The sequence below is a fragment of the Choloepus didactylus genome, chromosome 9 (genome assembly GCF_015220235.1).
Source record: "Choloepus didactylus isolate mChoDid1 chromosome 9, mChoDid1.pri, whole genome shotgun sequence".
NCBI lineage: Eukaryota > Metazoa > Chordata > Mammalia > Pilosa > Megalonychidae > Choloepus > Choloepus didactylus.
The window spans coordinates 19,940,518-19,966,891 of NC_051315.1; the positions used below are offsets into that span (position 1 = coordinate 19,940,518).

The 26,374-nt window shown below is 36.3% G+C and overlaps 1 protein-coding gene across 5 annotated transcripts in view; it reads left to right on the forward strand.

The window, feature by feature from the left end:
• Positions 1-26,374, forward strand: part of SLC35F5 (solute carrier family 35 member F5) — an 88,425-nt gene that overhangs the window by 41,650 nt on the left and 20,401 nt on the right. For 3 of the 5 annotated variants that reach the window (XM_037849779.1, XM_037849775.1, XM_037849777.1), the window contains exons 1-10: positions 2,175-2,462; positions 3,304-3,394; positions 3,543-3,684; positions 6,177-6,320; positions 11,738-11,800; positions 14,984-15,068; positions 15,834-16,024; positions 18,641-18,722; positions 19,657-19,744; positions 23,772-23,836. In XM_037849779.1, the coding sequence (XP_037705707.1) occupies positions 2,423-2,462; positions 3,304-3,394; positions 3,543-3,684; positions 6,177-6,320; positions 11,738-11,800; positions 14,984-15,068; positions 15,834-16,024; positions 18,641-18,722; positions 19,657-19,744; positions 23,772-23,836 (991 nt within the window). In that variant the 5' untranslated portion in view covers positions 2,175-2,422. Of the gene's footprint in view, positions 1-2,174; positions 2,463-3,303; positions 3,395-3,542; positions 3,685-6,176; positions 6,321-11,737; positions 11,801-14,983; positions 15,069-15,833; positions 16,025-18,640; positions 18,723-19,656; positions 19,745-19,852; positions 20,083-23,771; positions 23,837-26,374 lie in introns of those variants that run through there. The other 2 variants (XM_037849778.1, XM_037849776.1) reach the window with 2 other exon arrangements.

Sequence of the window (26,374 nt, forward strand, 5' to 3'; positions counted from 1 at the left end):
TAAAAGGCCGAGAAGCAATCCACCTCTTTTCTAAAGCTTTTTCTATTATCTACCTGAAGAGAACATGCCCCCAAAACTCTCTTCATCCTCTCAAAGGCAGGGCATGAGTGGCCACTAATCAAGGACTGTCTTGGGATGCCTATTCTGTCAATGTTGGAACTTCCGTTAAAATCTTTGTTGATATCTTGCTCTTCTAACCTGTCTGTAAGCTCCTTGAAACTCTTAATAACTTAGATATTTCAAAATCCCCCAAGTTTATGACTTCTATTAAAGCTATGGCTTACTCTATAAAATGTGCTTATATGAATGTGCTTATTCATGTCTTTCATTAAATTTGGGAAGTTTTCTGCCATTATTTAAATATTCCTTCTGCCCCTTTCTCTCTTTCTTCTCCTTCTGCAACCCCCATAATGTGTATATAGGTATGGTTAATATTAGGTGTCCCACAGGTCTCTTAGGCTCTGTTCACATAAATTTTTTTGAAATTCACAATTGTTTTTTTTTTTTTTAATCTTCATTTTATTGAGATATATTCACATACCATGCAGTCATACAAAACAAATCATACTTTCGATTGTTTACAGTACCATTACATAGTGGTACATTCATCACCCAAATCAATCCCTGACACCTTCATTAGCACACACACAAAAATAACAAGAATAATTAGAGTGAAAAAGAGCATCAAATTGTCTTTTATACACCATTATTTGTTTTAAAAAATTGTGTACCTCAATCTATTCATTAGCATCTTAGAAGCAGATTGAATTAAAAATATTTATCAAGGTGACCATGTGCCCAGCAGTCAGAAAGATCCTTGGAAATTAAAAATAAGCATAGATGGTTTCAGCTATTAACTAGAGAACCTCAAGACTCATGATGTAGTTAGTTAGTCAGCTGTAATCTTTCTAGGATAAAAATTGAGTTATGGTCTTTGAGACTTGTTATACAGGAAAGTTTGTTCATGACTGCCCTGTATTAGCAGCACAACTTTGCTTTTAGATGCATATTGTGGTATAAGTACTTTACTGGGGAAATTATAGTCTCTGGAGCATAGTGTGGAAGATTTTTTGAAGATGTCAGGACTCTTAATTGAGAGATTTCAAAAGGATTCAGACAGGGATTGACTGTAGATTAAAAAGGAAATTAATAAAAATAAAAGATCAAACTTTTAGTCTGGAAAATAGTGGTACCAATTGATAGAAATGGAGATGTGGGAAAGAAATTAGGTATAAGGAAAAGTTCAAGAAAGCAGCATGTGCAAGTTCATTTAACAAGTATTGGCTAGCAACTCTGCTAGGCACTATTCTAGATGATGAGGATACAGGGTGAACTAGAGACAAAAATCCTTGCTCTTTTGGAATTTATATTTGGAAATGTAGACGGTTGAGACTGGGGGAGGCCTCAAAAAATACACTGATGGTAGACAATTTCATTTAAATCACAGAACCCTGTTGTCTTGTTTTTGCTTTCTAAATACAAATCAGGATGCTGGCCAAGTCCTTTTGGATGTGGGATATGAAAAAGACAAAGTTCAAGTAAATTGCTAACGCTTATGGAACTCTTCTTATGTGACATGATATAAACCCTTCACACATGTAAACTCATGTAATCAGGCATACACATGAAATACCAGATAGGGCAGGTACTATCATTATCCCCATTTTCAAGATGAAGAAATTTGAGGACCAGGGAGGTGAATGCAGTTTGCCTCTGACTCGCAGAGATGGATCTAGTTAACCTACAAAAGGACCCAGGAAGCAAAAATACTCCCAAGCCTCTCTGCTTTTCGGTTCTCTCCTAGAAAAAGGGAAATCGAAAGTTTCGGAGGTCCAACTTTTTAAGAGTTGATAGCTTTCGTCCAGGACGCGCCAAGTGGCGGCTCGGCCACCTCCCTCGTTCTTCCTTCCGGCTCCAGCCACCTAGGCCCACTTCCTTCTACTCCCTCCACCTCGCCCTGCTTCCCTTTCTCCTATCTTCCGATGCTTCCCGCCTTCACCGCTATTTTTCATCGCGTTGTGCCACCCGCACCTAGAAACCCCCTGCCTGGGGCCGTCGCGTCGCCCTGGAAACACGCCCTGGCGCAGGCCGCCGTCGCGCTGCCGTGACGTAACCGCGCGCCGCTGCCTTCGGCAAGTAGGGCGGGGACGCGAGGCCAGGCGGCCGGGGGCGGGGTCGGGGCCTGGGCCGACCTCCAGGCCTCAGCTGCTGTCGCTCTCTGCTGAGTGTGTTCTGCTTGCCCGCTCCCCACCCTACAGGGCCGAGTGGAGTCGGGTGGCGTCGGTGGCCTCCCCCTGAGGGGCCCCGCGGCTTCAGGGTCTCGGCCTCCACCGCGGCGCGATGTCGGGCGCGGCGACGGCTCTGTGAGTCCGAGGCCGCGGCCGCAGCGCTGGGCGGCGGTGGGCCCCGGCCGGGTCCGCTCATGGTGCCGCCACGACGCCATCGCGGGGCAGTAAGGCCAGGTAGGCAGGCAGGGGAGGGCGCCGAGGTCACCAGGAGGCAAACCCGAGCGGAGGCCCGTGAGCAGCCCACCTCCCGCTCTTGTTGGCAGCCGACATGTCCTCGGGGTCTCTAGAGGCGGGTGAGGGGTAGACTGGCGTTAAGAGCCGCTGTCTCCTCTGGCAATTGAGGAAGCTACCGCCGCCTTAGGACTTTATCTCATTCCCTGGGAGTCGCCCTGGAGAGGCGGCACTGGCTTAACGTCTTTTTCTACCCCTATAAGGATTCTCTTTAGCAGCTGTTCCTCCTTCTCCTCGTGAATTAATGTTTTCGGGGTAAAACAACTAGATATAGTGACGAGAGTGAGTGAGTGGAACGTGGAGGATCCTTTTCCTTTGCCACTTGAGATACCTGGAAGGGTGCCCCAAGAGCCACAACAAATCATTCCTCTCCGATAACCAAATTCCACTCGAAGAGATCAAGGATAAAAAAAGACACTTTTAGAAACGCATGTGTTTAGACCCTGTGCCTGGGATGGGTTCCTCTGAAGGGAGAGGCAGAGGGAGTACTGTATTTATGAAACTTGGAGAAGTTATTTTCTGGCAGTTAACTATTCTCGAATGTGCCATATGTTGACTGTGGACTTTTATTTTTTTTCCCTGCACCAGATACTACTTTGACCATAACCGGAAGTGTACAGTGGATAACATGAAAGTAGAGGAAAGTGTTCAATTACATTTAACACATTTTGGTATTTTTCTCTTCCTTGCTTTCATTTTAAAGGTGCAGAGTAAAAAAGATAATGATGACTGTTATTTTGAGTTGTTGATGTTATCATAAGCATCGTTATGTTACTGTTTTTAGGTGTGCTGAGTTCTTCACCTCCTTTTAGACTCAGAGCTGCCAAGTTTTCAGGCACTGCTTTTGAAGACGTAAGAAAGACCCTTAAAATAAGGTAATGTCCACACTTTTAATCAAAGGTTTTCATACAGAACATTAAATCCTAGCTAGTGTCAGATATTCCTTTTACAGTAGTTTTCTCATTTTACATGGTTGCTTTCCCAAAGACATCTCTAATGTGATCTCTATTTTCCAAATAACAGACTGCAAATGGTGTGTGTATTTATCAAGAACCGAATGAATTCCCAAAGCAGTGGTTTCACTCAGCGCAGGCGAATGGCTCTTGGGATTGTTATTCTCCTGCTTGTTGATGTGATATGGGTGGCTTCCTCAGAACTTACTTCGGTATGTAGTTCTTTTCTAGGAACCATGTTACATTATAGGAACCTGTAGTATCTCTAGTGATTGTCTCATGCCTACTAAAAGCAGTATTTTGAATATTATTGAATTATTTTCTTTGATATTGAAGTAGGGTTAATTCAAGTTGAAACTGAAAGGGTAACCTTTTTTGTTTCATATGGTTTTCTTATATTTTGTATCTCTTAGGGAGGGTAATTTGGAAATAGAAACTATATACATGTTTTCTTAAAATTTGAAGGTGTTTCTTTTGATCTTTTCTAAATTCACTTTCTTTGTCTATAAATATTATTTTCATTCATGATGAAAAACTGTCACCATTTAGTAGAAAGAATGTTTTTGGACAAATGAACAAAGTGATCTGACTTTTCACATACAGATCACTATTAAACACATACATGGACGCATGCATATTTATATGTTTGCTGACTCACATTATTGTGACATGCGAGTTATACAATGATTGCCTTTTAGTTAAATTTTATTTGTCTTTATTGATGACATATTGGTAGTAATGTGGTATTTTGGTTTCAGGAGCTGGTTTTCTTTATACTTATGTAATTACTTTATTCTATTCGGTTAATGGTCCCTATAAAAAGACAAGCAACTCTTATTCTCAAAGATAATTGCACTTCTACTTACATGTTGCACTCTTAAGGCAAATATACAAAAGGAAACTAGCCTTTGTAAAGTGAAATTCCACGTCAAAAGAAGCTGTATGATTTTGCAAGTCTTTTCACATACTAGCTAAGGAAATAGTTGACATTGAAAGTAAATAGTTGATATTGACATTGTATCCAAGATCCTTAGAAAAAGTTTCATGAGTAAAGAGATTTTTAGCCCTTTGGAATTAGGGTTTGGAATACAAAAGGCCATTTAATTTTCATTTGAAACTTCTTCTTTGCCTTCTTTTGAGTTAGCATTCTGGAGTTTAAACTCAAAAAAATTTCTAATGTTGTCAAGGGAAATAAATAGTTTGTTTTTCATACATCAGGTAATAAAATTTAGAACAAAGACCATCTGATTATATTAAAGCTTAGCAGTCTACATCTAAGCAAGGAAAAAAATACTTGTCTCTATTTTTTGAAAAAGTATAATCTATTAGAAAGGAGACATTTTATAATTTTGTTATCTGAGGGCATACATAAGGTGTCCAGTCCTTCAGTCAACTATGCTTGTAAACCTTTGAGATAAATTGTGTATTTCAAAAAGAAAATCATTTTGTTATGGAAGTTTTCTAACATATAAAAGTAGAGTATAGTAAGTCTCTACATACCCATCACTCATCACTCACCTGTAACAGCAAATTATAGCTATCATGTCATTTTACCCATAAATTCTTTCTCTAAAATGGAAATGGACTTAATTTTTCAAAAACAAATCAGCTTAACCATTATCACAGCTAACAACATTAACTATAGTTCCTTAAAATCACAATACCGAGTCCATGTTCAGATTCCTGCAGTTACGTAAAAGACTTCTTTTGTTTAGGTTTGTTAGTGTCTAAAGAAATATTGGATGTTGCATTTGTTATCTTTTAAGTCCCTTTTATTCCTTAACTGTCTCCCCCACTCCTTCAGATTGAGTCCTGTGTCTTTTTTATTATCACCCCATTAATCTTTTTGCTTTGGGCACAGGATCCCCTGGACTTATCTTGTACATCTCCTGCCCCATTCCTAGATTTGTCCATTTGTTCATGGAGCCATGATTTCTTTTAGTGTGAAATGGTACAGACCACTGTCTGTGTCCTACAGGTACTCATTCCTCGTGGGTTGTCATTTCAGTGCACATAAGTGGAAATTTTTTTTTATAAGGAGACACACACAAAAAATCACATGTTCATAATGATATTTCCAATTAAATGAAGAATACGGGTTTTTATATAAATTCCTAATAACATGAAACTTCATGCAGTGTCCTTTACATTGCATTCTATTTCGTAGTTTAATGCCTTGCTTTATGCTATTGCCTCTGCTTGCGCTGTTATTGAGCCCTTCAGTGACAGCTGAGGTTTGCCTTTCTTGGCAAATGTTTCCATAGCCTCCAAATTGTTCTGTCTCCCTTTGATGCTTCCATGCACTTTTTATACCTGTTGTCATGGTACCTGGCGCATTATGTTATATTTTCTTCACATAGATCTCTTCTTCTAGATTGTAAGCTACTCAAGGACAGGAAAGCCTGTCTTATTCTTCCTTAAGCTCCTGCACAGGTCCTTGTTACACAGTAGGTTCTCAATGAGTGTTGAACAAAACTTTTTTTTTGCAGGTTGTTGCTGCTTTTTTTAGGGATATTATCCTTTATATGCAAAGCAAAAACAATATTCAGGAGTGAATATAGACAATTTTTATAATTCCTTTGATCTTTCCCTTCCAGTTGAATTTCTATAGAGTTAAAAAAAATCATGTGATGGCTTTATTTCAGTGGAGATGCATAATAAGGCTTAAAGTCATCTCATGGTTGTCTGTTTATTTCCTTTACAGTATGTTTTTACTCAGTACAACAAACCGTTCTTCAGCACCTTTGCAAAAACATCTATGTTTGTTCTGTACCTTTTGGGCTTTATTGTTTGGAAGCCATGGAGACAACAGTGTACCAGAGGATTTCGAGGAAAGCATGCTGCTTTTGTAAGTTATTTATTTATTTATTTATTTATTTTATTTAGTTATTTTTTTTCATTTTTATTGAGATTGTTCAGATACCATACAATTATCCAAAGATCCAAAGTGTACAATCACTTGCCCCTGGGTACCTTCATACAGCTGTGCATCCATCACCACACTTAATTTTTGTTCAATTTTTAGAAACTTTTCATTACTCCAGACAAGAAATAAAGTGAAAGATGAAAAAAGAAAAAAAGAAAAGGAAACTCTAAACCTCCCCTATCCCTAACCAACCCCCCTCAATTGTTGACTCCTAGTATTGATATAGTACGCTTGTTACTGTTTATGAAAAAATGTTGAAATACTACTAACTGTAGTATATAGTTTGTAATAGGTATATAGTTCTTCCCTATATGCCCCTCTATTATTAACTTCTAATTGTATTGTCATACATTTGTTCTGGTTCATGAAGTGATTTCTAGTATTTGTACAGTTGATCATGGACATTGCCCACCATAGGATTCAGTTTTATACATTTCCATCTTTTGACCTCCAACTTTCCTTCTGGTGACATATATGACTCTGAGTTTCCCCTCTCCACCTCATTCACACACCATTCGGCGCTGTTAGTTATTCCCACATCTTGCTACCAACACCCCTGTTCATTTCCAAACATTTAAGTTCATCGTAATTGAACATTCTGCTCATACTAAGCAAGAGCATCTACATTTCTTCCACAAGGCAGGAGGGAGAGTCAAAGAAGGTAGAGAGGCAAAAGGAAGAGGAAACAAAAAAAAATGACAGCTAGGAAGCAGCAAAAGGAAAAATAACCTTAAATCAAAGTAGAATAAAGAATCAGACAATACCACCAATGTCAAGTGTCTAACATGCCTCCCCTATCCCCCCCTCTTATCTGCATTCACCTTGGTATATCACCTTTGTTACATTAAAGGAAACATAATACAATGATTCTATTAGTTACAGTCTCTAGTTTATGCTGATTGCATCCCTCCCCCAGTGCCTCCGCATTTTTAACACCTTGCAAGGTTGACATTTGCTTGTTCTCCCTCGTAAAAGAACATATTTGTACATTTTATCACAATTGTTGAATACTCTAGATTTCACCAAGTTACACAGTCCCAGTCGTTATCTTTCCTCCTTTCTTGTGGTGTTTCACATGCTCCCCAACTTTCTCTCCCAACCGTATTCATAGTTACCTTTGTTCAGTGTACTTACATTGCTACCATCTCCCAAATTTGTGTTCCAAACCACGCACTCCTGTCTTCTATCACCCTGTAGTGCTCCCTTTAGTATTTCCTGTAGGGCAGGTGTCTCATTCACAAAGTCTCTCATTGTCTGTTTGTCAGAAAATATTTTGAGCTCTCCCTCATATTTGAAGGACAGCTTTGCTGGATACAGGATTCTTGGTTGGTGGTTTTTCTCTTTCAGTATCTTAAATATATCACACCACTTCCTTCTTGCTTCCATGGTTTCTGCTGAGAGATCCGCAGATAGTCTTATTAAGCTTCCTTTGTATGTGATGGATCGCTTTTCTCTTGCTGCTTTCAGGATTCTCTCTTTGTCTTTGACATTTGATAATCTGATTATTAAGTGTCTTGGCGTAGGCCTATTCATATCTCTTCTGTTTGGAGTACGCTGCGCTTCTTGGATCTGTAATTTTATGTCTTTCATAAGAGATGGGAAATTTTCATTGATTACTTCCTCTATTATTGCTTCTGCCCCCTTTCCCTTCTCTTCTCCTTCTGGGACACCAATGATACGTACATTATTGTACTTTGTTTCATCCTTGAGTTTCCGGAGACGTTGCTCATATTTTTTCATTCTTTTCTCCATCTGCTCCTTTGCATGTAGGCTTTCAGGTGTTTTGTTCTCCAGTTCCTGGGTGTTTTCTTCTGCCTCTTGAGATCTGCTGTTGTATGTTTCCATTGTGTCTTTCATCTCTTGTGTTGTGCCTTTCATTTCCATAGATTCTACAAGTAGGTTTTTTGAACTTTTGATTTCTGCCGTATACATGTCCAGTGCTTCCTTTACAGCCTCTATCTCTTTTGCGATATCTTCTCTAAACTTTTTGAATTGATTTAGCATTAGTTGTTTAAATTCCTGTATCTCAGTTGAAGTGTCCGTTTGTTCCTTTGACGGGGCCATAACTTTGTTTTTCTTAGTGTAGGTTGTAATTTTCTGTTGTCTAGGCATGGTTTCCTTGGTTATCCAAATCAGGTTTTCCCAGACCAGACCAGGCTCAGGTCCCAGAGGGCAGAAATATTCAGTATCTGGTTTCCCTGAGGGTGTGTCTTAGAAAATTGCTCCACCCTTTGATGCCTCAGGTCACTGTGCTTTTCTGCCCAGCAGGTGACGCCTGTTAGCCTATAATTCTTGACTGGTGTGAGGAGGTATGGCCATGTTCCCCCAGGCTCTGGGGTCTGGTTCTGAATGGAAAGGGCCCCACCCCTTTCCTCCTAGAGAAGACAGACCCCCCAGGTGGAGGTCATTAGCATTTCAATGGTCTTGCTCTCTGCTTGTGCTGTCTCCGCCCTTCCCTGAGTCACAGCCCTGGAAACTGAAAATGACTGGGGCTTTCTCCACTGAGCCGAAAAAGAAACAGATAGTCCCCTTCAGACCCAGTCAAGGCGACCCTCCGGCTCTCCCAGGTCAGTCGTCACCCAAAGCCTCTGTCTGTTTTTTGGGGCTGCATACCTGTAGTGAGCAGTTCACACTCGCTACTTAAAACCCCAGTTGGAGCTCAGCTGAGCCGTATTCGCTTGCTGGGAGAGACCTTCTCTCTGGCACCAGGAGGCTTTGCAGCTCGGGCTATGGGGGAGGGGGTCTCCCGACCTGGTTCCGCAGGTTTTGCTTACAGATTTTATGCTGTGTTCTCGGGCATTCCTCCCAATTCAGGTTGGTGTATGATGAATGGATGGTCTTGTTTGTCCCCCCGCAGTTATTCTGGATTATTTACTAGTTGTTTTTGTTTTTTTGTAGTTGTTCCAGGGGGACTACTTAGCTTCCACTCCTCTCTATGCCGCCGTCTTGCCCGAGTCCTCAGTTATTTATTTTTAAGTGTTTGATGGGGAGAGAGTATATTTTCTCAAAGTTTAAGCTGCATTAGTTTCTTTAAGGGACAGTCAGATTTGAGTTACTCATTTAAGTGAGTGAAGATAGTGTAAGAAAAACTTGCTTTGGTACAAATGTTTACGTTTAGTCTTCTGATCAACTTGGTAATGGAATATTTTGCAAGAAATTGAAAGTACATAATCACTTTCATTTCCTTACCCCATCACATCCCTCTGAGTTGTTAAAATTTCTTAAGTAGCCAAAATTGACTAATGGGGAGAGGAAGATGTAAAGTAAGGAATAGGAAGAATAGCGTCTTTAGTTATTTGCAGACTGAATGAATGTCATCTAATTAGTTGAGAAGTAGATTGTAAAAGTAAAATAATTCAAGATTTTAGTTACTAAAATTAAAATAGCATATTTCAGGACATATCTCAGATTTTTGGATTATCTTCTTTCATTGATAAAACATATCATGCTGATTCATAGTGTTGAAAGAAATGATAGTTTCCATAGTGATGTTTCTTCCTTGTAGAAGTAGGAACTTTGAATTTTTAGAATGAAGAATATAAACAGTGTCCCTTCTATTAATCTTATTGTCTTTTATGTGTATAATTTGGGGGGGGGGCAGTGTTAAAATGGTATTATTTGTTGTTTTATCTAATGAGTACATTCTTAAAAAATTACTCATCAGATTTTTGTCAGGGGATTTTCAGTAATCCTAGGTGAAACCTAGAAATGTATACTCTTGTGCCCAAACAAATTTAACTTAGCAAAAACATAAATAAATTTTACTTTGCAAAAGTAATAAATGTATATTATAGAAATGTATATTGTAATATTACATATAAAAATACATGTGTATTCATACATGTACATTGTAGAAAATTTAGAAAATATAGAGGAACAAAAAGAAGATAATAATCCCTTATAATTCTACTATTCAAGGATAACCACTGGTAATATTTTGGCATATGTCCTGCCATACTTTTTCACATTTTTCAATGTGTATTTTTCTTTTATTTTATATAAAAATGGAATTGTTCTATTTTGTCCTGTTTTATAACCTTCTTTTTGCACTTAGTAGTATATTATAAAAAACTTTCTATGCACTTTAGTATTACTAGAACATTTTTTATTGTTAAATATTTTTTAATTTTAGTAGTGATTAATGTTGATTGTTGAAGATAAACTGTGGTAACAAGAAGAATAAAAATAGTCTACCCGTAATCTCACCATCTCAAGAATGGTCATATGTGTATGTGTGTATATTAAAAATTATTTGTAACAGAATAGATGTAGTCTATATGTATTGTTTTGTAACCTGATTTTATTTTTCACTGAAAAGATACCATGAGTATCTTTCCAGTTAATAAACATGTTATCATCTTTCCTATTTAAGTAACCTTTTACAGTTAGATTTTTTTTTTCTTTTGATATAAGTAAACAGGAGCATCTTTATTCACATCTATAATTATTTACTTAGGATAAATTCCTAAAAGCATAATCACTGGATAAAAAGTCATGTTTAAAGCTAATTTACTTTCTGCAAAGGTTGCACCAATTCATACTTCCGTTAGCAGTGTATGAGATTGAACCCTTAGCAAAACCCCCAGATTTGGTAGTTTGGTTAGGTGAAGAGTGGTATCTTGTTTTAATTTGCGTGTTTTTATTTACTTTAAGATATATGTTGGCCAGTGGAATTCTTTTGTGAGTTGTCTGTGTATTGTCCATTTTTCTACACTGACTCCATCTTTTTCCTTTTTAAGAGCATGAGCGCTGATGTTTAAATCCTGCCTGCTCTGTCACTTGCCAGTCATGTGATCTTGGGCAAGTTATTTAAACTTTCTGGCCCTTAGTTTCTTTATTTGTCAAGCAAAGATGAGGATAGGGTAACTGTGGGTAGTAATTGAAATCATGCTTGTTCAGCACTTGCAGTGTTTCTCAAAGTGTGCTCCAGACCCTGGGATCCATTTAGGGAATATTGAGGTCAAAACTATTTTCATTGTGATACTAATATGTTATTTGCTGTTTTCACTAGTCCACTCATCCTTTCCCTATTAATAAGCTTTGGACTAAGACTAACTTGGGTTTTAATCCTGGCTCTGCTACTTAGATGAAATCTTTAAGCCTCAATTTCTTCACCAATAAAGTGAAAATAATAATACCTTACCCTGCATGGGTGAATACCTGGCATATAGTATTCAGTCACTAACTTTCATCATTATTAACAGTACAGTCTTATAGGTCTGCTTTCAATTTTTAGTTCTATTGCTTTGAGCTGTATCTATTCTTTTGCGCTGTATCTGATTAGTCCTATTTTATAACATGAATTTAACTGAATTTTATGTTACATGTTCTGTATTTAGTTTGCAGATGCTGAAGGTTACTTTGCTGCTTGCACAACGGATACAACTATGAATAGTTCTTTGGTAAGTGTTTCTCATCAAGAAAGAAGTAGGTAGTTGAGCCATGGCAGGAAAGACTGAAACAACTTCAGTGGCACCACAGCTAAAATAGGATATAGATAAAGCTCAATATTGGGTACCCCCATGAAAATTCTAATTTGTTACTTTCTTCCTGAGGATACCTGGGGCCTAGAGTAAGCATTTTAGCCCGCTGAGGGGAGAGAGGAAAAGAGGAAATGAGTTAAGGCGTTGTTCTGGTTTGCTAATGCTGCTGTTTTGCAAAACACCAGAAATGGATAGGCTTTTATAAAGGGGGTTTATTTGGTTACAAAGTTATAATCTTATGGCCATAAAGTGTCTAAGGTAAGGCATCAACAAAAGTACTTTCATTGGAGAAGGGCCATTGGCATCCAGAAAACCTCTGTTAGCTGGGAAGGCACATAGCTAGCATCTGCTTGCCCTCAGGTTGCGTTTCAAAATGGCATTCTCCAAAATGTCAGTGTCAGCTTCCGACAGCCATCTTCAAAATGTGTCTCCCAGCTGCAGCTAGCAGTGAGCTCCTTCTGTCTGAGCTTTTATAGGACTCCAGTGAACTAATCAAGACCCACTCTGAATGGGTGGGGCCACATTTCCATGGAAACTGTGCCAGTTTGAATGTATTGTGTCCCCCAAACGCCATTATCTTTGATGTAATCTTGTGTGGGCAGATGTTATCGGTTTTGATTGCATTTCTTTGAGTGTCTTTTTGGAATGTGCCCCACCCAGCTATGGGTGATGACTCTGATGAGATATTCCCATGGAGGCATGGCCCCACCCATTCAGGGTGGGACTTGATCAGTGGAGCCATATAAATGAGCTGACTCAAAGAGAAGGAACTCAGTGCAGCTGTGAGTGATGTTTTTGAAGAGGAGCTACAGCCAAGAGGGACACTTTGAAGAAAGCACAGGAGCTGCAGATGAGAGATATTTTGAAGACAGCCGTTGAAAGCAGACTCTTGCTCCAGAGAAGCTAAGAGAGGACAAATACCCCAAGTGCAGCTGTGAGTGACGTTTTGAAGAGGAGCAAGCTTGCTAGAGAGGAAAGTCCCGGGAGAAAGCCATTTTGAAACCAGAACTTTGGAGCAGACGCCAGCCACATGCCTTCCCAGCTAACAGGTTTTCCGGACGCCATTGGCCATCCTCCAGTGGAGGTACCCGATTACTGATGTGTTACCTTGGACACTTTATGGCCTTAAGACTGTAACTGTGTAGCCAAATAAACCCCCTTTTTATAAGAGCCAATCCATCTCTGGTGTTTTGCATTCCGCAGCATTAGCAAACTAGAACAGAAACATTCAATCGAGAGGTCACACCCTAATCAAAGGTGTCACTCACAGTTGGGTGGGTCACATCTCCATGGAAACAGTCAGAAGTTTTCAACCTAATCAACACTAATACATCTGCTCCGACAAGACTGCATTAAAGAATATGGCTCTTTCTGGAAGACATAGTATATACAAACCAGCACAGTGTGAAATAGTAATGGACATTTCTTTGTCTCTTACCAACTTCATCACTTTGTATTCATTATTATATCATCATCATTTAGAAACAAATATTTTTCTTGGCACTGAGACTATATGCCCAGATTGTTCATTTCTTTGTTCCACGGGTATTTTTAGAATACCTAATATGTGCTGGACATTTGTTCTAAACTCTGGAAATGTAACTTATGTTCTAGTATGTGAGAACATATGTCTGTTGGTAGCAGGTAATATGCAAACAAATAAGTAATTTATAATTTTACTGTTTATAATCTAGTTGGAGACATAGTGTGTATAAATCTTTTTATGCCATCACTAAGACATCTCTTTAAAATGTACTGTTGGCAATACTTCTTTCCAAACTTTGCATTCTATCTGAGACTAATTTTAAAGTTACTTTAAAATTTAGTAACAGTTTGTGAAGCAGTGGCTTGGTGATCTTATTGACTATCTAGTTTTTTGTCTTGTTTTTAGAACTACAGTGGCATGCAGGGTAGGTTACTAGGGAATATGAATTTATGAAGCTTAGAGACCGTAAGGGTTGACAAGATTATTTAATGTCATTTGTCTGTATAAGTGCTGAAGCATAGTTAAGATAGCAGCCTGTTCTTCTAACTACTCTTCTACTAACTCTTGCTATTGTTTATAAGCTGTATATGTCAGATTTGCTGTGGACCAGATGCTGTCATAAAGAGCTCAGTATAACAAAGAAACCAAGTTCTGTAGTCTCTTCACTTACTGAATATTTTTTCATTGGCAGAGTTCTGTTCCAGGAGCTAAAGGAGAAATCAAAGATGTTGGGGGGAAGAAAAAAAAAAGAAAAATTCTGTTAATGTAAGAAACAGCCTAGTTGGAGAGTTTTGCCTTGCCTTAAATATAGCTCATCTGAGAGCATTTGGAAAATCACTTGATGAATTTAGAACCACCTAAAAATACAGAGTTTTAAAGCATGATCAGACAACTCTGGCTTTAATTTTAGTGTGTCTACCACCTGGTTATTTTATATCTCAGGTTCTAGAAAAGTTCTTTTAAAAAATCTTATTTCATAAGATTGTTGTGAGGACTAGTGACAAATGTATATTTAACTGTTTAGGACCTGGTACCTGGTATGTAGTAAGAACTGTAAATGGTAGCTTTTTTCCCCTAATTACCAGGAATTTTTGGTTTTATTGAATCTTAGGCAATAAGAAGAAACAATATAGCAAATATAAATACATATTGTATGTTATTTGTTCATTGTCTGCCTTCCTTTTATACTGTCTGACCATTGAGGACAGAGACTTTGTCTTAATCTTATAGCCACAGGACCAGAACAGTGGCTGACATAGTAGGGACTCATAATATGCGTTTATTAAAAAAAAATGAATGAAAATAGGTGAAAGATAATATGTTACCTGAAAGGTCTGTTTTTATGGCATTTCAATATCAAATGTCAAAATGTGTCAGTGTTATTGTATTAGACTACTAAAGTTTAAATAGATTCTTTTCTGTCATTTTACCTGTATGGATCAGTTAAGTTGCCTTATTAAACTTTGAAAACGCATTTTGGGGAAAGTTAATGCTGTAATGTGATAGTGAACAGCTGTCTTTGGATGGTATCTGGGTCTAATTATCATCCATTTAAATTTTAGCCAATATTTTGGCTCTTCTAGTTGTTATTTAAATTTGCTTCTGTTACATTTCAGAGTGAACCTCTGTATGTTCCTGTGAAATTTCATGATCTTCCAAGTGAAAAACCTGAGAGCACAAATATTGATACTGAAAATCAAAGTAAGAACAACTAAGAATTTCATAAGTTAGAAATGGTGGTAATTTTATCTGGCCACCCCAAAACTTAGTGATTCTGTGAATTAATTGTATTTACCTCTCAATTCTTCTGTTCCACTTGGTGTATGCTAGGCCTACAGTCTTCCAGATTGTGAATCTGATTTGGTTTAGTCATTTTTGTATTACTTCATCAGAGGATAATTTCCAGAAATCTCTGTGGTTTCATCATGTATTTTAAAAAAAAATAAACAATATTCTCTTCAACCACTCTCCCAAAAAGACCCCGATAGCAAATTAGAGGAGTTTTGCTTGTCCTGTGAATTTAGTAAAGAATTTCAGCTTCAATGTAAGGCACAGTAGGTATTACTCATAGTATTTCCCTGTAAGGAGTGGACCTTCAGAGGGATCTTCTGCATGCTTGCCCAAGAAAATAATTCTCATAACTTTATAAGATTTTATAAATGATAAAATAATAATCATACTACAATCCTGAACCAGCTGATTGTGCATGTATACAATTGGAGAAACCTTGTTTGAATATTGGTCTTATTTTAAAACCTTTAAGACATTTTTGTAGATGAAAGTTTTTTCCTAACTCTTTTGAATGTACAAAATTGCCCCAGGTAATAATATAACTGGTATTTTGACTCACCTATCTGCTCACAGATGGTTTAAATAGTATGCTTTTATCAGCAAATTAAAACTGGTAACTTTTAATGGATGCAAGGGGAAACATTAATGATTTTGTACTATGCTTTTTTTTTTAAGCTCCCAAAAAGTCTCGTGTAAGGTTCAGTAATATTATGGAGATTCGACAACTTCCATCAAGCCATGCATTGGAAGCTAAATTGTCCCGCATGTCATACCCTGTTGTGAAAGAACAAGAATCCATACTGAAAACTGTGGGGAAACTTACTGCAACTCAAGTAGCAAAAATAAGCTTTTTTTTTTGCTTTGTGGTAAGTCTTCTCTTTCTTATGTTTGGAACTTGAATTTTAAGGCAGTATTACATACCAAGAACATAGTATTGAAACGTGATACTATTAGGTTGCTTAATTATGACTTGAAACTCTGCTATCTAGATTTAGATTTATTGGGGAATTAGAGTATCAAAGTTAATAAGTGTTCAGCCATAGAAAATTAGAATTCAATAATTCCTATAACACTAAAATTGTTTGTATATGGTAAGTTCTTCAGAATTTTGCTTTGCCTCAGGGTCAGCATTATGAATAGTTATTTCACACTGATGTATTCAAGGGCTAATCATATCCCGATAGAGTTTACTATATTCACTGATTTCTTCAAATGAGTGTTGTTGCAGTTTTATTAAGTTCATGTCAATGTGGTCACATATTATTTTAGCAAGTACTCATAGTAAACATCTGTACAGAATTTCTAGGAATTTTCTTGATGGCTGCACTATTATTTTGGTATAGAGACTGAAGAGTGTGCTTCAGATTACATGTAGAATAGTGATACAGTAAATAAAGTATTACTATTTAGGGCTAAATTGGGATTAGAAACTTGTATGAGTTAGTGAAAACTAACATTTAGAATTTAAAAAATGAATTTCAGTGCTACTTTATATATGTATCATTAGAGGGAACCTAATCCAGTGTTGTTTAATATGAGCCTTTAAAATTCAAGTTTATACTGAACACATTAAAACACTAGCCAATGCACTGCTACCTATGTTGGTATTTTTACTCTGGTTATAAGGTTTGTTTTTTTTTTTACTTCACAGTTTTGCTTCTTATACTCATTGCTTACATAGCCCATTTTTCTTTTTCTCCATTCCTGAATAGCTTCTGTTTTAGTGATAACCTTATTAATACATTCTGCTGTGTAAATCAAAAGTAAATCTTCGGCAGTTGAAATATGATAATTACATATGCAATAAAAAGTCTCATGTATTGGAATTATATTGTGATTTCTGTTTGTTTTAAATGAGTGTAAGCCAGGACCAAAAAATTGATTATATGCTAATTTTTCTTTAAGAAGATGAGATGATAGGTAATTAAAGTATCTGTATGGTAAAAGTTAAAACAAGAGTGGAAAGATAAGAGCCAGATTAAATGCATAATGGAGACGGAAGGAGCTGGCTGTCTCAGCTGATGATTCTATCAGGAACTTTAAATTGAAGGAAGAAAGGTACTTCAGGTGAACACACGACTTATTTCTCGGCAGATTGGCAGTCAAGGCAAAAGGAAAAACCATGTGAATGTCGCAGCTTGTTGTCTATTGAAAGGAAGTATCTCACATCATTGGATAGTCTTTCCCGTTGCAAAACTCTGTGAGAAATTTGTTACACAACTTCTTTTGTAATAAGGCACTATTCTGAATAGCAGGTTTACAAATATGTACAAATAATAGTCTTTATTTAATCAACCTTAAATAAATTCTGAGAGCAGAAAGCTGTATTAGTATTTGGTAAAGACATTTCTATAGGAAGTCAGAATAATACAGTCCAGGTATATAGCTTTCTGGAAACCTAACTTAATAAGTGGCAACTTAGATAAGGTCTGGAGCAGTTGCTGTTTAATAGAAGTATAATGTGAGCCTCGCTTACAGGCCAAATATATATTCTAAAATTTTCTAGTAGTCATGTTAAAAGAAAGTAAAAAGAAACAAGCGATGTTAATTCTAACTCTGTATTTTATTTACTCTACCAAATATAGCATTTCAACGTCTTATCAATATAAAAATTATTCATAAGGTAATTTACACTCCTTTTTTGGTACTAAAATCTTCTAAATCCAATGAGTGTTTTACACACATTTCAATTCACATGAGCCACATTTCAGTTCCTTGGTAGGCATATGTGGCAAGTGGCTCTTGTATTGGACTGAGCAAGGCAAAAGAGCTAATGATTACCATATTTGCCAGCACTCCTTGAATACTGTGTGTCTTATTAGGGCTTATTGTGTTTTAATTTTTTTTCTGAAAAATATAATTTACGTGATACTGTTTTTACCAAGAATGTCTTTTATGACAATTTAAAAATGAATTAGCATCCATAAAATAAGGAAATATTATATAAATTATTTGCTATGAATTGACTAATTATTTTTAAGTGGTTGTCCTAAACTTTGGAATAATGAAGAGAAACATTATAAGGCTAATTTTTATTGGAGGATAATTGACATGGGCCTTCTCTTGTGATGAGGGTTCCTTGGACTGGAGAGTCAGAGAATGGAGTTCTGAGAGTTGGAGAACAGGGAAGGCCTTTCTGGAAAGAGTCCAAAGCTAATGATGAATTCTTAAGATCTTTGAATGCCTGCTATTTAAGTAATCTTTTTATTTCTTTATCTTGCAATTTTAAACCTGAATGCTAATTTTTAACCAACTATTATTATTAATTTCTTAAGGGAACTTGGATAGCAGAGATCTTAGGCCTGAGGTAAAGTACTTAGTCCTTTTTTTTTTTAAGCCAGTGATTTTTTTCCAATACCAAGCAGCTTTTAAAACCTCTTACGATAATAGTGTTTAGGGGGAGAAAAAAGGGCTGATAAAATTGTAAAGGCAAATATAGACCAATGTCATTCATTAGATTTCACTGTTTTCCTTTTCTTTAGTGGTTTTTGGCAAATTTGGCATATCAAGAAGCACTTTCAGACACACAAGTTGCTATAGTTAATATTTTATCTTCAACTTCTGGTAAGACATTTGTTTTTAAAACCTGCATTACAAGTTAAGGCCAATTTCTGATGCGCACACACACACATTTCTATCTTGTTCTATATTATTACCTTTAGTTCTAATGTATTCTTAATCATTACAGTTTCACGCCATAACCTTGTACTATTTATATTCCTGCAAAACTTTACAGTATTTTTTATACAACAATATATTAAAATTTTATTGGGAGGTTCTTTGTACTGCAGTTGTCTTTTCCTTCACATATCCTTTCTGAAGATGTTTTTCTAGACCCTGTGGCTAAATATAATTGCTTATTTCAAAACTATAATTTGCCCTATGAAAGGTGTTTCATTTTTAAAATTGAATCATCTTCCAAATAAGGAAGATAAAAAAAAAATTTTTTTTAAATTTAGATATACTTATCAAGTGTTTAACTGCAATTTTATTTAAAAATTATATTTTTAAAAAATTATAGAAATAATATATGCTTACTATAAATAATTCAGGGAAATTGTATAAAATAAAAGGCAACAGTGCTGTTTCCACTAACACACACCCAAATGTAGTCACAGTTATAGTTTTGGCAGTGTTCTTCCAGGCTTAAAGGAAGTATTTTTGAAGCTGTAGAAATAACTTTAGCACACAGGCTTGATTATGATGAGGTTAGAATGTCATATTTTATGCTTGATTTAACTCCCTTATTAGTTTAAAATAAACAGAACAACACTTGATCTGTACTGTTGAAACAAGCATGGTTTAGTTCAGAGATTTTTTGTATCTTTGAATATTTCAGCCTGGGTAACATCAGTCTTATTTTTAGTTATTTAAAAATGACAAGAAATAGTTTAAACGTCAGGTATGTAATTTTCTTAGTTAAACAATCAAGTTGTTAATAAATAGTTTTCACAGTATTGAAGCTAGTAAACCTTTTTTCTTCCTCTTTTCCCCATAGGACTTTTTACCTTAATCCTTGCTGCAGTGTTTCCAAGTAACAGTGGAGATAGATTTACCCTTTCTAAACTATTAGCTGTAATTTTAAGGTAAGAATATAGTGTAATAGCTGGTTCATTTTGCTTAAAAATAAAATTTAAAAACTATCTGGCTGTGATCTCATAGAAGTTTATATTATTTTATTTTATAATGTGTAGGCAAAGAAAGATGAGAATAAGAGAAGATTTTAAATGACCATCGTATTACTCAACTCTCCCTCACAGCTTTGACTTGTTCTCCAAACCTTCCTTGTTATGTCACTGGGGGAGAGGACTCGAGGGCAGCTTTGGTTCCCATTCATGTGACTGCAGACTTAAGTATTGCCCTGACACACTTACATATCAAATGCCAACTTAATCCTCATAACCTCCCAAGTTTCTGTTTCTTTTTCTTAAGGCAAGTTTTTTTTTTTTCTGTTTTTTTTTTTTTTTTTTTTTTTTTTTTGCTTTCTAAAACCTTAATCTTTATTTCTAGATGCCTTAACATTCAGTCTTCTCTGATTGTCACAGCCTCAAGTGGTCTTTTCAGTTATTTTTTGTATAATTCATTTGGCAATTTTCTATTACAATATAACGTCAATCTTGTTGATAACCATATTTAAATCTTGTCTGTTTATTTAACTTTGTCTTCTTCTCTAATGGATTGTAAACAACTTAAAGACCAAGACCTTGTGTTATACTTCTTTGTGTCACTAAAGACTCAGCATAGGGCTTAGCTCACAGGCACTACACAAAAAAGATGTGTTGGTTTGGTAAAGCTGTTGTTTTTGTGAGAGAGAGAAAATCAGAAACTAGAGAAGGTAGTGGAATGATTTAGTGGAGACTAGTGTTTTAAATTCACAGAGCCGTGTTTGAATCAGCTCTTCTCTTTGCCCCTGGGCAAGTCTCTTAAACTCTCTGAAAGCATTTTCTAGGAAATGGTGGTAGTATTATCTATTTAGCATGTTGTTTTAGAGTTTGGAGGTAATGAGACTGATGTAGGCGACCATATGAATAAATGATAAGTCTTTACTATGCAGTTTTCTCTTTTATAATGGTAAATTAACAATGGTAGTTTCAGTGGGCAGTCCTGTTGATCTAAATGATATGCGGCTTAGATTTTATGGCCACTGGGAATTTATTCTTTTGCATAGTTGGTTAATGTATTTGCCAAGTATTTTATTTTTCAATAAAAGTTTGGTTAAATAAACCATGGTTTATTCATACAATGGAAAACTGTGCAACTCTTGACCACAGTGACATGTAATTAGATGTGCTCATATGAAAAGATACACAAGATATATAGCCAAATGAACAAGCAGAATAAAAATAAATTTAAAAACCCAGAGAACTGTACAACATAAAGATTAAACTCCAGTGTAATCCATGGACTACAGTCAGTAATATAACCACAGTAATACTGTTTAATCAATTACAACAAAGTTACCACACCAATGCAAAATGTTTACAATAGGGGAAACAGTGAGGGGAGTGTAATATGGGAACTCTGAACCTTCCACCTGGCTTTTCTGTAGACACATAACTGCTGCAATAACAATAAAAATTTAATGGGGAAAAAAAAGAAAATTTGGCCAACCATATTTTTGCATTAGAGAATTATAGTATATTTGTATTGGGGAAGTAAATGAGGTTTTATTCAACCTCATTCACAATTTATGTTAATTTCTAACTTCCCTTTGCACCCTTAATAAAGAAGAGTTTGATAAAGAAGAAAACAGTTGTAAAATGTTTAACTTGACAATATTTTGACAGAGTCCATTATACCTTTTTAAATTATATCTAGAACTGGGGTCAGGAAACTATGGTCTGCTTGTGGCTTGTTTTTGTAAATAAAGTTTTATTAGAACATAGCCATGCCCATTCGTTTATATATCATCTGTGGCTGCTGTTCCGGTTTGCTAATGTTGCCATTTTGCAAAATACCAGAAATGGATTGGCTTTTATAAAGGGGGTTTATTTGGTTACAAATTTAGAGTTCTTAGGCCATCAAAGTATCCAAACTAGGGCATCAATAAGAGGATGCCTTTGCTGAAGAAAGGCCAATGGTGTCTGGAAACCCTCTGTTAGCTGGGAAGGCACATGACTGGCGTCTGCTGATCTTTTTTTTGCTCCTGGGTTCTGGTTTCAAAATAGCTTTCTCCCAGGACATTTCTCTCTAAGCCTCTGGGGGTGTTCTTTTAGTTTTTCCCAGGCAAACTCGGGGCTTAGCATCTCCAAACGTCTCCAGACATCTGCTTTCAATGGCTGTCTCCACAATGTCTCCCTCAGCTTTTCATGGGGCGTTTTTTCCCTCTACTGTCTGTGTGAGCTCTCTTTAAAGGACTCCAGTGATCTAATTAAGACCTACCCTGAATGGACAGGGTCCACATTTCCATGGAAATAATTTAATCAAATGTTTCCACCCTAATCAACAGACTAATCAGTCTGCCCCCAAAAGATTGCATTAAATAATACAGTTTTTTGGGGGACATAATGTATCCAAACCAGCACAGCTGATTTAGAGCTACAGTGGCAGAGTTGAGTTGTGACAGAGACCATGTGGTTTGCAAGCCTAAAATATTGACTGTCTGTCCCTTTAAGAAAAAGTTTGCTCAACCTTTGGACTATAATTGTTACTTTAGAATTTTTTTTTGGCATAAGTATATGTTTTTAAAAATACTGTATTAATGTTTGTTTGAATACTTCATTTTGAACTGGCCTTTCACAAAGAGAGTCAATTTCTGAGATTATAAAAGGAATTTGAGATAGCAGTAATCTTATTTTGTCAATTGAGAGACAAGATAACATAGAGCCTTTAAGAATGTGGTCTCAAGCCAGGCTGCCTTGGAATCCAGTTCTGCCTCCATCATTGCTAGTTTTGTCATTTTGAGCAGGTTTCTTCCCTCTTTGTGCCTTAGTTTTCTCATCTGTATGTTGGGGATAATATGGATTTATGTTGTATTGATGACTTCATGAGCTAAAACCTCTAAAGTGCTTGGAAAATGTCTGGTGCACAGTATGTGTTCAATATGTATTAAACATCAGTGTTATTTAAATGGAATTGAAACCTCTTAGTATTGTAAAGATTATTTAACACAATATGTGAAGGTTTCTAATATGTTGTGGGTGCTCAATAAATAATAACAATGAATTTGACTAATGATTATATAACAGAAAATTGTGATTATTTAATTGAAGAGTATGTGTATTTAATGTAAGGACTACATTTGATTTGGCATAATTCCAAGAAGGGGGAAAATATTCATTTTTGTATTCCTTTCCCAGTGCCACTTTGGTCTTTCTGATTAATAGATAACAGCATTAGATAAATATTTTTTAAAATTAGCAATATCTCATCTATTTGTATAGACATACACAATTTATAAGATGCATAGGAATAGGAAAACATTGTAAGCTCCATGAGGCAGGGACCACGTCTGTCTTGTTTACTTCCATATCTCAGTACTTAGCCCATATTAGATGTTCAATAAGTAATAATTGAATGAGTGAATGCCATCTGATTTCTCCACATCCTTAATTCAGTCTTATTTCTATCCATTAAAATAATGGGATTAATGGAATTATTTAAGAATAGTTTTACCATTAGTTTAGGTTTTATCCATTAGCAAGAGTAGCTCCATTATAGGTGTATATGGGTTGACTATATGTATATCTACAAAACAAATACTAGAAGTTGGTTAATTCTTCCCAAATTGAAAGACTATAGATAGCACAGTGGGTAAGAGCACTGGACAGTGGAGCAGGATGCCTGGGGGTAAATCCCAGCTGGTGCTGTTGGTCAGGTTATTTCACCTCTATGCATTAGTTTTCTTGTATAAAATGAGAATGACATTCATTTCCTTTTTAGTCCTTTTAAGGTAATAGCTGCATTTTGGGCGGATTCAGTGAGTTAATACAAGTAGATCACTTAGAGTATTGCCTGTTGTTATTAGCTATTATTAATTAAATCACTACAGTCTTTAACAGCTCAACCTGAAGTTAAGATTAGTTTTGATCACTTTTAAATAATTTTTATCTTTATAATTAGCCTTTTAAGGGGTTTATTCTTTTGCTCATCAGTAATGACTTATTCTTGTAGCATTGGAGGTGTTGTGCTGGTAAACCTGTCTGGGTCTGAAAAATCTGCTAGAAGAGATACAATAGGTAAGTACCTGATTCTCTTGTTTTCTCTGTTAGAGTGTACAGAAAGTTTTGTGCATATCACACACACACAGGGTGGAACTAGCGGGGTTTTTTCTTTTCTTTTTTTTTAAATTCTTTTCTTTTTTAACATTTCCTTTTGAAATAATGTAAAAAAATTAAAAAATGGTTTCGGTAATTCCCAGATAGCCTTTAATTGGATTCCCTAAATGTTAACATCATATATAACTACAGTATAGTAACAAAAGTCAGGCATTAACATTGATACAGTACAATAATTTGTAGACCTTTTTCAAATTTCACCATTTTCCTCACTAATCTTCTGGGCCTGGATAAGGTACAGCATGTGGTTGCCATGTCTCCTTCATGTTCTTTAATCTGGAACCATTGCTCAGTCTTTCCTCTTGTTTTGTGACCTTGACATTTTTTTCTTTTTCATTTTTATTGAGATCATTCAGATACCATACAATTATCCAAAGATCCAAAGTGTACAATCACTTGCCCCTGGGTACCCTCATACAGCTGTGCATCCATCACCACACTTAATTTTTGTTCAATTTTTAGAAACTTTTCATTACTCCAGACAAGAAATAAAGTGAAAGATGAAAAAAGAAAAAAAGAAAAGGAAACTCTAATCCTCCCCTATCCCTAAGCAACCCCCCTCAATTGTTGACTCGTAGTATTGGTATAGTACGTTTGTTACTGTTTATGAAAAAATGTTGATATACTAACTGTAGTATATAGTTTGCAATAGGTATATATTTCTTCCCTATATGCCCCTCTATTATTAACTTCTAATTGTATTGTCATACATTTGTTCTGGTTCACGGAAGCGATTTCTAGTATTTGTACAGTTGATCATGGACATTGCCCACCATAGGATTCAGTTTTATACATTCCCATCTTTTGACCTCCAGCTTTCCTTCTGGTGACATACATGACTCTGAGCTTCCCCTTTCTACCTCATTCACACATCATTTGGCGCTGTTAGTTATTCTCACATCTTGTTACCAACACCCCTGTTCATTTCCAAACATTTAAGTTCATCCTAATTGAACATTCTGCTCATACTAAGCAACCACTCCCCATTCTTAAGGCTCGTCCTATATCTTGGTACCTTATATTTCATGTCTATGAGTTTACAGATTATAATTAGTTCCTATCAGTGAGACCCTGCAATAATTGTCCTTATGTGTCTGGCTTATTTCGCTCAGTATGTTGCCCTCGAGGTTTTGACATCAACCCATTTTTTTTTTTTTAATATGGTTCTGTTCACTCACCATACATTCCATCCCAAGTAAATAATCGATGGTTCTCTGCATGGTCATACATTTATGTGTTCACCACCTTCACCACTATCTATATAAGGGCATCTACATTTCTTCCACAAGGCAGGAGGGAGAGTCAAAGAAGTTAGAGAGGCAAAAGAAAGAGGAAAAAAAATGACAGCTAGGAAGCAGCAAAAGGAAAAATAACCTTAAATCAAAGTAGAATAAAGAATCAGACAATACCACCAATGTCAAGTGTCTAACATTCCTCCCCATCCCCCCTTCTTATCTGCATTTACCTTGGTATATCACTTTTGTTACATTGAAGGAAGCATAATACAATGATTCTATTAGTTACAGTCTCTAGTTTATGCTGATTGCATCCCTCCCCCAATGCCTCCCCATTTTTAACACCTTGCAAGGTTGACATTTGCTTGTTCTCCCTCGTAAAAGAACGTATTTGTACATTTTATCACAATTGTTGAATACTCTAGATTTCACCAAGTTACACAGTCCCAGTCTTTATCTTTCCTCCTTTCTTGTGGTGTCTCACATGCTCCCCACCTTCCTCTCTCAACCATATTCATAGTTATCTTTGTTCAGTGTACTTACATTGTTGTGCTACCATCTCCCAAAATTGTGTTCCAAACCACGCACTCCTGTCTTCTATCACTCTGTAGTGCTCCCTTTAGTATTTCCTGTAGGGCGGGTATCTTGTTCACAAAGTCTCTCATTGTCTGTTTGTCAGAAAATATTTTGAGTTCTCCCTCATATTTGAAGCACAGCTTTGCTGGATATAGGATTCTTGGTTGGCAGTTTTTCTCTTTCAGTATCTTAAATATATCACACCACTTCCTTCTTGCCTCCATGGTTTCTGCTGAGAGATCCGCACATAGTCTTATTAAGCTTCCTTTGTATGTAATGGATCGCTTTTCTCTTGCTGCTTTCAGGATTCTCTCTTTGTCTTTGACATTTGATAATCTGATTATTAAGTGTCTTGGCGTAGGCCTATTCATATCTCTTCTGTTTGGAGTACGCTGCGCTTCTTGGATCTGTAATTTTATGTCTTTCATAAGAGATGGGAAATTTTCATTAATTATTTCCTCTATTATTGCTTCTTCCCCTTTTTCCTTCTCTTCTCCTTCTGGGACACCAATGATATGTACATTATTGTACTTTGTTTCATCCTTGAGTTCCCGGAGACGTTGCTCATATTTTTTCATTCTTTTCTCCATCTGCTCCTTTGCGTGTAGGCTTTCAGGTGTTTTGTTCT